At 36.3% G+C, this 15,634-nt stretch overlaps 3 protein-coding genes across 3 annotated transcripts; 2 read left to right on the top strand and 1 right to left on the bottom strand.

Moving 5' to 3' along the window:
• Positions 1-5,859: 5,859 nt before the first annotated feature.
• LOC122603356 (probable glutathione S-transferase DHAR2, chloroplastic) lies at positions 5,860-9,691 on the top strand. The gene is made up of 6 exons (XM_043776032.1): positions 5,860-6,136; positions 7,928-8,018; positions 8,102-8,245; positions 8,813-8,930; positions 9,014-9,154; positions 9,324-9,691. Exons 1-6 carry the CDS (start codon positions 5,923-5,925, stop codon positions 9,408-9,410), a joined length of 795 nt encoding a protein of 264 aa, XP_043631967.1. The 5' UTR covers positions 5,860-5,922; the 3' UTR covers positions 9,411-9,691.
• Positions 9,692-9,797: 106 nt separating this feature from the next.
• On the bottom strand, positions 9,798-12,278 carry LOC122604586 (pentatricopeptide repeat-containing protein At1g66345, mitochondrial). The gene has a single exon (XM_043777468.1). The coding sequence runs from the start codon at positions 12,276-12,278 to the stop codon at positions 10,647-10,649; it is 1,632 nt and encodes a 543-aa protein (XP_043633403.1). The 3' UTR covers positions 9,798-10,646.
• Positions 12,279-14,231: 1,953 nt separating this feature from the next.
• Positions 14,232-15,388, top strand: LOC122605379. Its single transcript, XM_043778319.1, has one exon. It carries the CDS (start codon positions 14,342-14,344, stop codon positions 15,209-15,211), a length of 870 nt encoding a protein of 289 aa, XP_043634254.1. The 5' UTR covers positions 14,232-14,341; the 3' UTR covers positions 15,212-15,388.
• Positions 15,389-15,634: the final 246 nt, after the last annotated feature.

Raw genomic sequence — 15,634 nt, 5'->3', positions numbered from 1 at the left:
CCCCTTCTTTTTGAGTGAATCCTTTGGCAACTAATCTTGCCTTATATCTCTCTATGCTGCCATTAGCATGGTATTTGATCCTGAATATCCATTTGCAACCTATGGGTTCCTTGTTGGCAGGTAAGGTGGTGATGGTCCAAGTGTTATTGGACTCAAGGGCTCCAATTTCTTTCTGCATTGCTTCTATCCAGTTTGCATCTTTAGATGCTTGGGTATAGGAATGTGGTTCTACTTGAGAATGTAAGGAGTTGAGAAAGTGTTTTGTGGTAGGGGAAGAAATATTGCAGTAATTGATGAATTTTGAGTGATGAAATTTTAGTTTGGTTGTATTCTTTGAGAATTGACAGTGGAAATCTTTTAATTTGATGGGGGGTTTTATGGGTTCTTGTAGATGGTGGTCTGGTAGGGATAGTTTGAGGAGTAGTGTTGTTGTTTTCAGAGGAGGGGATGTTAGTTTGATCATCAGATTGAGTGGTAGGGGTTTTCAACATTTGTTGGGTTAGTAGTTGGAGGATTGGTGTTTTGGTTTGATGAGATTGGATCAGATGAAGGTGTGAGAGGTAGTGTTGGAGTTTGACCATCTTCTATGCCAGAGTTTAAGGGTGGTGAGGGAATGGGGAAGTAGATGTTTGTTGGTGTTTCAGATGGGGTTAAGTTTGGTGAGGTGATGTGGGGGTTGGATTTGAATGGGAATATGGATTCATGAAAAATGACATTTCTGCTGGTAAAAGTAGTTTTGTTTTGAATGTCATAAAGGAGGTAGCATTTCTGAGTGAGGGGATAGCCAAGTAAAAGAGATGGAGTTGCTTTGGAAGCAAATTTGTCATTGTTTTGTTTGTAGGCATATGTTTGACATCCAATTACTTTTAGGTGTGTGAGATCAGGTGGTTCATGATAAAGGAGTTCAAAAGGAGATTTGAAGTGAAGTGGTTTAGAGGGTAGTCTGTTTATCAAGTAAGTGGCTGCCATTATGCAGTATCCCCAGAAGTGAATTGGAAAGTGAGCTTGGAATCTAAGGGACCTAGCAATTTCAAGCAGTTGCCTGTGTTTCCTTTCAACCCTGGCATTTTGTTGGGGTGTGTAGGGACAAGAAGTTTGATGAGTGATGCCATGAGAGTCAAGGAAAGTTTTGAGTGATGAATTGAGAAATTCTGATCCATTGTCACTTCTAATAGTTTTAATGTTTGTTTTGAAATGGTTTTGAATATAAGCATGAAAGACTTTAATATGTGAAGTGGCAAAATGTTTGCTTGGTAAAAGATAAGTCCAAGTAGCTCTAGAGTGATCATCAACAATGGTGAGAAAGTAATTGCAATTGTGCAATGTTGAGTGTTTGTAAGGTCCCCAAATGTCAAAATGTATCAGATCAAAAGGATTAGAAGCATGAGAAGTACTAGTTGGAAATGGTAATACATGATGTTTAGACAATGGACAAACAGAACATGAACTGATGGAATTATTACAAGAAATAAAAGGAGAAATGGTTTTTATTTGCTTGAGAACATGGACAGAGGGGTGGCCAAGCCTTGAATGCCATAAGTATGCATCATCAATCTTTGCAGAATTTGTAGAAGGGTTTTGAGTAGTTGTAAGGATGGTGTGCTTTGTAGTGGCTGTATCCTGTTGATGAAGAATGTAGAGACCATTACAGAGGGTGCCATGGGAAATTCTCTTGTGATGGTCCTGAAAGTAACAAGATAGAGGGGTGAATAGGACAGCAAGATTGAGATGAGCCCCTAGTTTACTGACATATAGTAAATTGAATGCAAAAGAGGGAATATAAAGGACACCATGTATGGTGATGGTGGGGGTGAGTGTTACAGAGCCATAAGTGGTAACAATGGTGTTGCTACCATCAGGGAGAGTGACATAAATGGCAGTAGGGAAGGTTTTAAGATTATGCATGCAGGATAAGGATTTGGAAACATAATCAGTAGCACCACTGTCCACAACCCAACCATTTTTAAGATGTGAAATGAGAGAAGCAATGAGGGAGTACCTTTGTGCAGTAAGATGTGATGCAATGAGCCTAAAATTACCTTCTGATTGATTGTTAGGCTGACTGGTTGAGGCTTCTGAAGTACCAAATTGGTTGTGTTGGAGCAACATTGTCATTTGATTCAGCTGGTTTTGTAATTGATCCATTCTTGCATACATTGCCAGATCAGAGTTGTGTCCATTGGTATTCAGGAATTGTGATGGAGTTGATTCAGTTGGGGCAGGGGAGCTTGGTTTGATGTTGAGTTGATTTGTAGTGTGAGATGGTGTGGTGGTGATATGAACACCTCTGAATGGTTGAGGTTGAGATTGGGTTTGTGGCTTAATCTTGCCATGGAGAGGATGACCAACAGGGAAACCAACAAGTTTGTAGCATTCTTCTTTTATATGGCCTTCCTTAAAACAATTTCCACAATAGACACCCTTTTTGAATTGGCTCCTTCTTTGATTGTCAGAAGTGTTTGTTTTCCCATATTTGTAAGTTGAGTAAGATGATTTTGGGTAATTTTGGTGAGGAATTTTGTCATAATGAGATTGATGGACAGCAAGTGCAGTAGTGGTTGTTGGTTTGATCAATATACCTTCTCTTTGTTTTCTTCTTGTCTTATCATGCTATAGGCCTTAGCCACAGTAGGTAGAGGTGTGATGAGAAGGATTTGGCCTCTAACATTGGAATAGCATTCATCTAAACCCATCAAGAATTGAACAAGCCTTTTCCTGTTGTCTCTCTCACTGTTTGTTTTGCCATTTTCACAATTACAAGCACAAGTACACTGAAATAGTGTTTCTAAAGCATCTAATTCATCCCAAAGACCTTTCAGTTTGTGGTAATAAATCTCAACAACACAATTATTTTGATGCATGTGTGCAATATCATGAGACAATTGATAAATCCTATGTCCATCCAATTGTGAATAATGTTCTTGCAATTCAGTCCATAATTCAGCAGCACTAGTAAGGAAGTTAAGAGAGTTACCAATGTCTTCAGCAATGGTGTTGAGTAGCCAAGAGATTATCATGTCATTGTTTCCGTCCCATAGTGAAGAGTTCTCAGTAGTAACATCAGTTTTCTTGTACTCCCCTGTGACAAATTTTAGTTTATTTTTGGCATTGAGAGCTATCATCACAGATCGTTTCCAGGCACCATAGTTGTCTGATCCAGTGAGTTTCTTTGAGATTAAAATCAAGCCTGGATGATCATTTTGATGAAGAAAAAGAGGATGATTTGGTGAATTGATATCCAGTGATGGACGATTTGTTTCAGTAGTAGAGGAAGCCATTTTCAAGAGAAAAAAATGAAGAATTAGGGTTTTGAAAAAAAAATTGGGGATTTCAATAATGGAGGATGATATGATCAATTTAGATCAATTAGATGTTATTCTAACAGTAAGGAAGGAGATCCTAATAGTAATTTCAGAAATATTATGATTTTGTTAAAAAAAATGAGAGTAAAATAGGAGCGGGAAAATGGAGATTTGAAATCCAAACCAGAAGGATCGTCGGAGAAGATGATCGGACCTATATACTTGATCGGAAAGGATCGTCGGAGCAATCACAAGATGCGATTGTTGTCTCTGATACCATAATACTAACAGGAAATGGATGAATCTTGAGAGAGGATCATCTTGGGAAAAATGTTATTATCAAGAATTAATCTAAAAATAATACAAGGAAAAAGAAGAGTATTTATACTAGTGCTAACTAACTTCTAACCGACTTAAGTTATATTTACACTTTACACCCTTTAACTAATATAAGTTACAGAAATAGCTCAAACTACAAAACAGAATATGGAAGATAAATATAAGGAGCTAAATTGGTTTGCACTCTTTGAACCATCTTCTATGCCATAGATGTTGAGTAGTGATGCTGTTGATTGCAAGAGTGTTTGTTATATCTTTAAAAACACGACCTGTTCATAGGGGGCAACGACAAGTGAATTTAAGGTAGAGCAAACAAAAAGGGTACCTGTTAACACCTACTAGAACAATACCCGCGCGATGCGTCATTGGTTGTATAGTAGCAGCGACGGTATGATGGTGGGGGCGAGTGTTGGTGGTGGATACGACATCGATTAGTGTAGATGATTGATGTAAACGTAATTGATGTAAAAGGGTTAATTGAGATTTTTTTAACGATAAAAGACTAATGATGTACAGTTTAATCATTAAAGGTATTTTCGACAAAAAAATTAATTAATTCTCCTAAACTAGTAGCCTAAAAACACCCTAACTGACATGTGAAAAAATCAGAAGATAAAATTAGGAAAGATAATTAGTAGATACCACATGTCACATATTTATAGTTTTAGGAGGATTTTTAAGCTTATCTTTAAAAAGATTTATCGTTTACTTATAGACAATTCTTTTTTATAATTTTTAATGGAAAACTGTTTTTTTATGATAATATTAGATTAAAAAAATGTACTATGCAATTTGTTACACTGTTATAAATATTTGTTTTTAGTATTCTAGGGTTCATGATGTAACTTTTTTATTACATAAAACATATAATTGCCATATTCATACCATCAAATCAAAATTAAGTGTTAAACAAGTTCTTTTCACGTTTGAAAATTGTGTTTTTTTTCACGCACCGAACTTGTTAATTACCTCTAAATTTGATAGGGCTCATGAAACATATATTAATGTGGGCTTGTTTAGTTAATATTATGGCTTTTTATAATATGATATTTTTTAAATTTTTTCAAGGGATTATTTATTTTTATTGTCTATAACTCTTTAATACAACATTATTATGGATGGTTTTGTAATAACTATTTATATTAGTTTTAATATCTATAAATCCATAATAAAACATAACAACTAACTTCCTGGCTCATACAAGATAAATCAATGAATATCTAATTGTACTGAGGTTAAAGTTCCCATTAACCTTGTTTTTACTTGTTATCGAATAGTTAAAAGACTTGTTATTGTATTTTTACTTTAGATGGATATATGGCTTTTTCCCATGGCTTTTAAATTAGAGAACAAAGTTATGCACCTAGCAGGCTAGCACCTTACTTAAAATATGGGAACAATCTTTATAAAAGTCGATCAAAAAACCACAATTAGTTAAAAAAAACGTTGTGGGCTGTAGACAGGGCCCAAGCTCTTTTGTCAAAGGGAACTAAAATGGGCTTAGCAAGTTAACATAACAAGCCTGCCCATATAAAACTTTGGATACGCCCTAACATACGAAACAAAGGACATTTCTCCACATATCAAAAACTAATCGTTTGCAAACAAAATATGTTATCGAGGGTTAACCATATCTTTGTAGAAAAATTAAGCTCCATGATTTGAATCCGGATCGGACCGGCCGGGCCGGTTCAATCGTAAACCTGAGAGTTGACCGACTTTTTATTACCATTGGGAAATATTTCTGAGCATGGGTTTCAAACAAATTATTGGTCCTATATTCTTAACTGGATCTTTTTGCTCCATGGTAAAATTTGTGTACAACCTAAAGGGTTGTTTAGGTTGTTCATGTTTTGTTTTCTTTTGTTAAGACTATATATTTTTACAATCATCTGTTATTTTATGATTTTAGATTTTAGACATAAGTGATATTTTGTGATTTATGGGTAGCATATATGACATATTTCATTTGTTTTAAGTATTAAAAATTTTTTATGTACCGGTTAAACTGTGAATCGAATCATATACATTCAAAATCCTGTCCGGTTCTCGAAACATTGTTTTAACCCATCAAAATCACACCGACGGACAAACATGTTTTGGTTAATGATCGGTACCATTCGAGGAGCCTGTCGCTCTCGTTTGCACACGTAGACACAAACCTCATCTCTTCTAGACAAACACCACGCTAAAATAAACAAACACTTTTTACTTTATAAAAATTTTTTAAAGAAAAAAAAAAGACTTGGAGGAAGTGGTGTTTTTGTTTGTCCGTCTAGAAATGTCTGCCATAAGAATACATCATACCGCCCCTACGGCTTTCACATTTTCAATCAGACACCACATTACATTCTGCAACCCAAATAAAATCGGAGTCACTAATAATTATTATAAGCGTACTAGAAGAACCTTAACAACTGTCGCTATGTCTTCCACCACCCCTATTGAAGTCTGTGCCAAATCTTCTCTTACTGTTCCTAATAAGCTCGGCGATTGTAAGTCTCTCTTTAAATAAATATAAATTATATGTATAGATATGTATATATAGATATTAGATATATGGATATTCATTTTTTGCTTTGAACAATATGATTTAGGAGTGTATAGGATAGTGGGTGTTTAGTTACAAGAATTAATCAAGATATGATCAGAGGGACCACATCCATCACTTACCATAATTTTAAGGGGAATGAGCAATATTTAGCTATCTACAAAAATACCTGCATTATACAGCTGTACACTTTCCAATAAAATTTGTACATTTGTTGTAAAGGACTAATTAATGTTGTAGCAATATCACTCCTCTAATTTTAAGGCCAATGTCTTTTAAGGTTTCTCTATAATGAATACAGGTTAAACGGACCCGAGGAGGCCGAGTCGTTAACTCAAATGTTTTATATAATAGTAGTAGAGATAATTGAGGTATAAAGTTTAGGCATGAATTAATATTTAGGGCCATAGGGTTTGGTCAATGGGATAATTTTGGTGTTACCACAGGTTTTGGCCTATTGACCATTTTGGGCCTGCGTGGTCCAGGGCGTGGTTGAGCCACGTCTTGAAAACCCTGGTGTGGTATCAGTGTGTAATAATTTTTTTCACCTTGATGTATTAAGCTGAAAATCAATTTTTAGAGGATCGCTGTCTTGTTTTTTTAGATAATTGTAGGCAAGGCATGTCTAATTATCAATTTGAAGCTCAAAGACGAGGATTTTCTTGCTATATATTAGAATTTGGTAATACCATGTTTTGTGATCATAACAAGTGAAAGAAATGTTGTGAGCATAGTCACAGAATACGCTCAATAACCTTCGTATTGCGTATTGGTACAAAACGTACCGGAACGCAATACGAAAACGTTCCAAACGATGCGGGTACGTCGAACCGATTCGATAGGGTACTGTGAACCGAGTCGGCAGGGTACGTCGAACTGAGTCCAGTTCCAATCGTCGAATTCCGTCTTGAAATCGCCGAATTCAATTCGTATTCTTTTATTTCAGTTCGTTTTTGAGCGGGAAAAACATGTCCCGTGACTTCCAAAGCTCCAATAGACGTTCCATGTTCCAAGATTTTAACTATAACAATTTATTTAACTTGAATAACAAAATCAATTTACTTAATGAGAACCATTTTTAACAAACAAAGATCTTCATGTATTTATTACAAAATCACAAAAAATTAGGCACTAAACGGCTACATATATCATACTAACTTCCTAATGTTATGTTCTATCTTTTTATTATGAAGTGTTTACTTGTGGTTTTAAAATTTGGTACACTCACCGAATTCATAGTACACCGTACCATTTCGTACCGCTTCGTACTGAAATGAGTATACCTCCTACGTACCGAATTCGTCACGGAGCAAATTGCATACCCGTATTGCGTACCCGTACCGAAGCGTATCACGTTTTATGTGACTATGGTTGTGAGTGGTGGCAACCTCCTATTTCTAGTTAATTCTGTTCATAGCTATAAGCGTATAACAAGGTGAGTAGTTTATAGTTTTTAGGGTTTAGAGGTGCGGGTTAATGGTGAGTTTGCGCTTTTGTTGGAAAGCTCGAGGAAGTTTAAAAGTTAGGCACTTTAAACAAAGAATTTATCATGACAGTTTTAATAAAAACCACGTCTTACATGTTCGGAAGACAGCTTTCATCTCAGATGAGCATACCATTTACCATGACATTCTTAGCAACTATCTTTCTTCTCTGACCATTTGTCTTTATACATATGGCTAAAGTTGGTACACGATCTGGATGTATAGTTATTGTTATTCTTCATTGGTATTAGGCCCTTTTACGCAAAGAGTTTTGCTGACTCTGGAGGAGAAGCATCTTTCGTATGACCTTAAGTTGGTTGATCTTCGTAACAAGCCAGACTGGTAATCATGCTTTTGTATTCCTATATTAATTAGTAGATTTTTCATCTCTATTGTGCACTCATAAAACTTCTAGTTTTTTGTAGGCTGTTTGGTATTAGCCCAGAAGGTAAAGTTCCAGTGGTGAAGCTTGATGAGAAATGGGTAGCGGATTCAGATGTTATTACAAAGATAGTTGAGGAGAAGTTTCCCGAGCCGTCATTGGTCACTCCACCTGAGAAAGCTTCTGTGTATGCTTATTATCTTTGTGCCACTCAGTTTGAATTCATTTCTTCAAATCTGTCAGAACCTAGTTGTTTAGTGTACTAGTATCATATGTAAGTGATGAAGAAGTGATCATCAACATATTAGTTGCATCCTTAAAGATATACTTTTCATGCTAGTCGGATAGAATATACATCTAAGCTAAGAGAGTGTTTGGTGGTGCATATTTCAAGTGCGTATAACTTATTTCCTTTTTTAAACCAAAACGTATTTTGCAGTGTTTGGGTATTAGGTGTGTTCCAGCCTATCTCAAGGGGGACAACACTTAATTTTAAGTCAGGTCGATGTTGCTTATTTTGAACACACCTTTAAATTCATAAGACTTGATAATACCCTTTAAGTATAATATAACTAGATTTTAGATTACCCTACAACTGATACAGACTTACAGGACGACAACACTGTATCAACAAAAATGATATTTTTAATGATATTTTAAGCTCATAATCATGGATAGTGAAACCATAAGTGTAGAAAAAATGTAATCGACTTGGAAAGAGTAGACATGTCTCATTTCTAATGTGTATATGCAGTGGGTCGAAGATCTTTTCAACATTTATTGGCTTCCTGAAAAGCAAAGATGCTAATGATGGAACAGAGCAAGCTTTACTGGACGAGCTGTCTGCTTTCAATGATCACATTAAAGAAAATGTTAGTTCTTGTAACACACACACACATCTATAGAGCGTTTCTTGAATCCATTTTCTCACTTGAATTTCACTTGTTTGTTGCAGGGACCATTTATCAATGGGAAGGATATCTCTGCTGCAGACTTGTCACTTGGACCAAAACTGTACCATATGGAGATTGCTTTGGGTCATTATAAGAAGTGGTCAGTTCCAGATTCACTTCCACATTTGAAAGATTACATGAAGGTATACCATCATCATTGAACCGCCCAATGTTATTTTTTTTAATGCAAGTTTTTGAAAGTTATCATTGCAGTTAAATTTTATGAGAGCAGTATTGATTGCAGGCGACTCTAACTTAATATATAGCCGACTTCAAGTTTCTTTGTGCTAATCAAATCATGTTTTCTTTCAGGCTATATTCTCATTGGACTCGTTTGTCAAAACTATGCCACTGACAGAAGATGTAATTGAGGGATGGCGGCCAAAGGTCATGGGTTAAAGCCAGCTGGTCTCGATGTGTCTTGCATCAGTTTCTTAATGATAAAGCTGCTTGTATCTGTTCTCTTATGTTTTCAGTTGCTTATTTAGATATGTGCCCTGTATATTGAGCAAACATGTGGAAGCTGCTATAGCTTTTCGTCCTTTTTAATCACTCTGCTTGTTTAGATGGTCAAAAAAGCCACTTATTTTTCCACCGTACCTACATTTACCTAACACTGCTTGTTAACATTGTTAAAATATCACTTCTCTAATATAATCATGGAGAACAGTTATGTGTTCTGTTATATTATCCATAGCATATGTCTGAATAAGAAATCATGAGACGCTAAGAAATACAATATCAGGGATTCAGGGGTGAAGTTATAAATAAGATATGATAGCTGTATCTAATAACATCTGCAGGGTCATGTGTATTTCATTTCTGCATTATTATTGTCATTGACATCCGACATTTAACACTTGATATTTGATACCATCAACCTCAAATTATCTTGATAGATGCAAGTAAAGACCTGTGATACAATGAAACTGAATAAACGCCTCATGTCTCTCGGATTACTCAGATGAATCAAGAGAATATTGACATCCAAGTTAACCAATCTATACAACTGATGCATTGTTCTTTGTACTTGTAATGGATGAAGGAGCAGCTGATAAGTTGGGTGGGAGCCTGGGATCTTGATTGAACTATGTGCCATCTGTTAAGTTCCTTGTGCGGTTATGCCACTTGATGAACCCTTTTTGTTAAGTTATGGAGTTGATTTTCCAAATCAACGTTCAATATAGACGAGGGGTCAACATGTTATTACTGGATATGGTGAAGTCCAAGAGGCATTTGAGTATTTGACTCTTGTATTTTACCAAAAGCAAGAAAATAGTTTCAAATGCAACTACATTCTCTGGAGTATCAGACTCGTTGCAATGTGCAGGACGTAAAAAAGAACTTACAAGTCGATATTCAGTCTTTCTGGCGGTTTTGAGGCATGAGGCACGCCGGACTAGTGCAAAAAGTCGGGTTCTGATGATTCTGCCCACAGGCCAGCAGACCTGTCAACATTCTTGATTCATCAGACAGAATAGAACTCTTCCTTGATTGACAATCCCGAGATGGAATTTAGGCCATCGCATAGAATGGTTATAGCCTGGTAGAATTTGACATGATTAATATATGAATCGGCTTCAAGGCTACATACTGTTTTAATGAAAATGGCAGTTCCTCCCTTCTATTGTGAAGCTACTGACTTTCATATCTGGAAATCAGGGTATAACATGTGTAATCCAACGGGGCTAAAGATCGAGCTTTCATTGTCCTAAGATACTTCTCTGACTCCTCCAATCTCCCTGCTTGATAAAGGCTAACAATCAACCATGTAAACACCGACGAACCAGGGGAAAGTTTTCTATACTCCATTTCATAATAAAGCTTAAGGACCCCCTCAACATCACCTTCTCGTCCATAACCTGCAATGAGATGAGAATATGTATTCACATCTGGCACGAACCCTTTATCTAACAATACAGTCAACATCTCATCTGCTCGTCGAACACTCACAAATCCATTTACCCTTTCAACCACTTCATTAAAAGCCAAACAACTTGGAACAAAACCATTCTGCACCATTTTCTCACAAAAATTCAAGCTTTCTTCCAACTTTCCAAACTTTGAACAACCTGCAATCATATGAGTATAAGTCTCATCATAAGGCTGCAGACCAACACATTCCATATCTTTAAACAACTCATCTCCACTTTCAATCTTTCCCGCCTCACAGTATGCCCTTATAAACGACGTATGCACAAAAGAATTCGCCTTAAAACCTCTCTTAAGCATTTCTTCATACACCTCCAAAGCAGACTCCAACTTCCCTAACTTTATCTTACCATACACAATCAAAGAACACGAAACAGTATCAAGAATCATATTTTTAACGAACATCCTTTTCAAAAGAACCAACCCATCTTCGACCCGCCCATCCTCTATCATCCCAAAAACCAAACAAGCATTAACAATCACTCGAGGCGAACATCTCTTCCCATCAATCCTATCAACCATATCAACAAAAGTGTGCAACTTTCCTTCTTTACACAATGCAGTAACCATAATCCCAACACTTTTCTCATTCGGGTATGTCCTATTTTCAATCATATGCTCATAAACCCTCCAAACCAACTTAGGCTTATCCGATTTCTGTATCACATACAACAAGGTATTATAACTAATAATACTCAACCTAAACCCATGTTCACTCAAATAGAAACACACGTCTATCGCCTCATCAATCATTCGCAACTTTGCACACATTTGTATCAACAAATCAAACACAAAACTACTACCTAAACTAGTAACCTCATAACTACTAACCAAATCTTGAATAAACAACTCTACAGACGATCTGTTGCACGCAACAGAACGTCTCAAAACCGACTCTATAAGGGCATTCGCATCTTTTATTAGTTTTGCATTCACTAAAATGTGGATTAAAAGTGCATAAGTGTGTGTTGGGTGCATAATATTTGTATAATGTGATGACCAATGGAAAAAAGATAAGGCCTTTTTAGCATTTGGTGGATCTTTAAGATGAATTAGTACTTTCTTGATAACATTTTGGTCTGTTAGATTGATAAATTTGAGATTTTGATTAAGGGTTTTCCAGTTAAGATTGTTTGGGAATGATTTGCAGATTGTGGTGATTGTTGCAGCGGTTTTATCTTCTTCTGATGATGACGGCGGCGCCGTGTGTGGTGGTGGCAGTGGTGGTTGTGCCGCCGTGGTGAAGTGATTTAGGAGGTGGGGTTGGGTTTTCTTGGTTAAAAGTGTGGATTTTGTGTACGGATTGTTGATGATTTTGTGAAAAAGTGTATTCATTTTTTTGGAATTTGAAGTTCATGTCGGACTGAACACAGATTTTGATATGAGGTTTACTAGGATTTATGTTTTGCCCCTTTTACAATATGAAATTACATTATACACCCTTGTTATATTTTCAAAGTTTGAATAGTTCAAGACAAATAGTTGTGCTCAGGAGCCTCCCAACTTGAAGTGATGAGCGTTGCTTATAAGATAACTCCATTGTCATGCTTTGGTCGGTTAGCTGCCTCGATTTTCATTGCCGGTTAAGTGATGAGTAAATAACGAACTTTGTGAGTCCACCCTCAGTCCGAGCCGTTAGTTTTTATTTTTCTTAGTTAGTCGGATGTTAATATAAAAAATAAAGTGATGAGGAAGTGATGAGGTGATGTTGACAGATACATGTAGGGAAGTATGTCGGTTTAGAAATACTGACATGAAACTGATGTGACAAAACTAAAAAGCGACTGACGTTGTCATCAACTCACCATTAAGATCAGTTTTATGAGCGATGTAGCTAGATTGGTCTCTCCAAGAGCAATTTTGTGTTATCTATACATTTGACTCGAGAACAATCATTCTTGTGGCGTAAATCCGACAACCATTGCGTTTGATATGTATGTTTGCACTATGATTCTATGAAATTATACGCAGCTCGATTAGGACATGGATTAAGTTTTAAAAGTGACTGTTCACGTATCACCTGGACATAGAATATCAATGATACATAATTGGGATGATATAACATTGCTCTTGAAAAGACCAAATAAATATGGCGTATTTCCTTGTGAGTTCGAACAAAAGATAGAAAACAAAGGATAATCTTTGTTACCATTTGCTTTGAACTTTCTCTTTTAAGTAACTTTTACTCTTATGTTGTTACAACTTACAAGTCATAAGTAAAATATGTATTCCACAATATTAGGTTTTACCCAAGGTCTTAAGTTCCATCTTTAGGGATGACAAGTTTTGGGGTTTTTTCCTCTGAATACTTGTAACGGCTCATGGTCAACATCTCGTTGTCTATGGTACGTGCAAGACTACACCATTATACGGTGAAGTTTCCCTGATGTCGCATACCGACTGAATGTTCGAAAAAAAAAAAAATGTTTTCCACATTTGTGCTTTACAAATCCATGGGATTTTGCATCACGTAATCTTTCTTATTACGAAGCCTTCATGATTGATGTTTTACGAAGTACTTCTCTTGCAGACTATCTTTCAAGATTCTCGCACATTCATGAATCATGAATATCTATTTCATCATACTAAAATTATGTGTATTTTTTTTAACGGCTACGAAAAAAAATTATGCATATTAAGCTTTGAAGTATATAAATATTATGCGTATACGGTAGTGTTTTTGCTATCCAGTGACAATTTATATAAATGATACATTAATAAAAGTATTATCAAGTATATAAAACAACAATATGTAAAACTTTGATATACACAATATAAAAATCATCAGCTAGATATACCCATAGACGGATTTAGCATTGGGGCGATTTGTGAACTCTTCTCGGCCCAATTGTCATACAATGTAATTTTTTTAATTTTTAAAATATATTTGTAACTTTGTCTCTATAAAAAAAACACAGAGAAAATAAATACATACAAACTGTAAGATAATCGATCTAAAACCAAACTATAAAAGTTATTTATTATCAAAAAGAGAGTTCTTGTTTTGATCCCGTCTATCTTTAATATATTTATCTGACAAACTTAGAAACGCAAATCAATTCACGATGTCTCCGTCGCTGATGTTTTGGGTCTATTTCGGCAAATGTTTGTAAAGATATCGATATATATGATCACTCGACCAAATTTGATGATGGTTGAATCACTCCTTTGATGATGGTTGAATCACTCCAAATCTCATGGTCTAAATGTGTAATTCCCATCCCATTTATAGGATCACAAACTTAACTTATAACCCATTCAAACCTTGACCAATTCTAACCATCTAACCCACCCCCCACCCTTTCACAGTTTCACCCCCACACTCAACCCTCATAAACCTAACCCAAACACACACACTAACACACACAAATTCACACAGTGGTTCAGAAATCAGACCCATGGACTTCACAACCACCCCACCATCACCACCAATCCAACAACCCACACCCATCTCTTCAATCCCATTCCCCACCCAAAAACTCCCAATCAAACGCAAAAACCAAACCACCCCCATCTCACCATCTTCTGACCCGGATGACGTCACTCCCAACCCTCCTCCAACCCCTTTCAAATTCAACCGGGTTTGGTCCGAACCCGATGAGATCCGGTTACTTCAATCTCTCATCAATTCTTCATTATCTTTCCCTCGTGATCTCAGTATCTTTTATGCCCAGTTTATTTCAGGTATGTCTCACCCTTATTCCAAGTCCCAGCTTTCCGAAAAGCTTCGCAGACTGCGAAAAAAGTTTCGGGCCGTTTCGTCTCGAATAGCGAAAGGGCTCGATGTTTCTTCGCTTTCTGCACAAGAGTATGCCTTATATGACCTTTCTAAACAACTTTGGGACCCACAAGTTGTTGAAAATAGTAATAGTACTAAGTGCAGACCTGGAACACCGGTTTTGCCGGAGCCCACGATGGCGATTTTGGCATTGCCATCTGTTGGTAAGAAACCGAAGAATAATGGGTCGAATAGAAATGGCAATGTGGATAATTTAGGCAATGTGGGTAATTTGGGCAATGTGGGTAAAGGAGGGAATGGTGATTTGAAATGTGAGATTTTGGGAATTGCGAAAAAGGTGTTTGGGGATGTGGTTGAGGAGTCGTTGAAGGAGATTAGAATGCGGATCGATAGGGAAAGGTGTCGGGATTTGGGGAAGGAGATTGAGTTTGGGAAACGATGGAGGGATCAACGTTTAGAGGAGTTTGATGTGTTGGTGAAACGTTTGAAGTTGATCGTGGAGCATGGTTCGCCGTTGGTTAGTAAATGAATGAATGAGTATACATATCTATATATTTATTGGTTGGTTGGTTTTGATATCGTTTTTATGTTTTACTTTGGACTATTTTTATACTTGCATAGTTTTTGCCTAAAGATGAGTACACCAAGTTTTACACTTTTGTAGATCTTTCCTTATGAAATAAGCTATATAGTTAGTTCATTAGTAGTTCCATGGGTTGTTTTAGTTGTTAACTATGTAGCTGCTTAGACTTAAGTTAAACTAAGGGTTTGTGTCCAATGTAGTATAAAGTTTTAAGCTTTTGATTCCGGCTAGGTGTTATACGTTTTTTTTAGTGTCATACACCTATGCCTATTGACCATTGGGCTTAAAAAGCTGTATAGCTCTTGTGTTAGCGATGGTTATTAAGCAAATGGACTAGTTGCAAATAAGATTGTTACAGGTATTATATAT

Source organism: Erigeron canadensis, chromosome 6, assembly GCF_010389155.1.
Source record: "Erigeron canadensis isolate Cc75 chromosome 6, C_canadensis_v1, whole genome shotgun sequence".
Lineage (NCBI taxonomy): Eukaryota > Viridiplantae > Streptophyta > Magnoliopsida > Asterales > Asteraceae > Erigeron > Erigeron canadensis.
Note: the sequence above shows the minus strand (reverse complement) of the source record. Positions and strands in the feature narration are given on the sequence as shown.

Bases quoted from the DNA above. Each gene is read 5' to 3' on its own strand.
- LOC122603356 (XM_043776032.1), top strand. From the start codon at position 5,923: ATGTCTGCCATAAGAATACATCATACCGCCCCTACGGCTTTCACATTT. The intron at 8,246-8,812 runs GTATGCTTATTA...GTGTATATGCAG, and splicing joins CCACCTGAGAAAGCTTCTGT to TGGGTCGAAGATCTTTTCAA. The intron at 9,155-9,323 runs GTATACCATCAT...GTTTTCTTTCAG, and splicing joins ATTTGAAAGATTACATGAAG to GCTATATTCTCATTGGACTC.
- LOC122604586 (XM_043777468.1), bottom strand. From the start codon at position 12,278: ATGAATACACTTTTTCACAAAATCATCAACAATCCGTACACAAAATCC.
- LOC122605379 (XM_043778319.1), top strand. From the start codon at position 14,342: ATGGACTTCACAACCACCCCACCATCACCACCAATCCAACAACCCACA.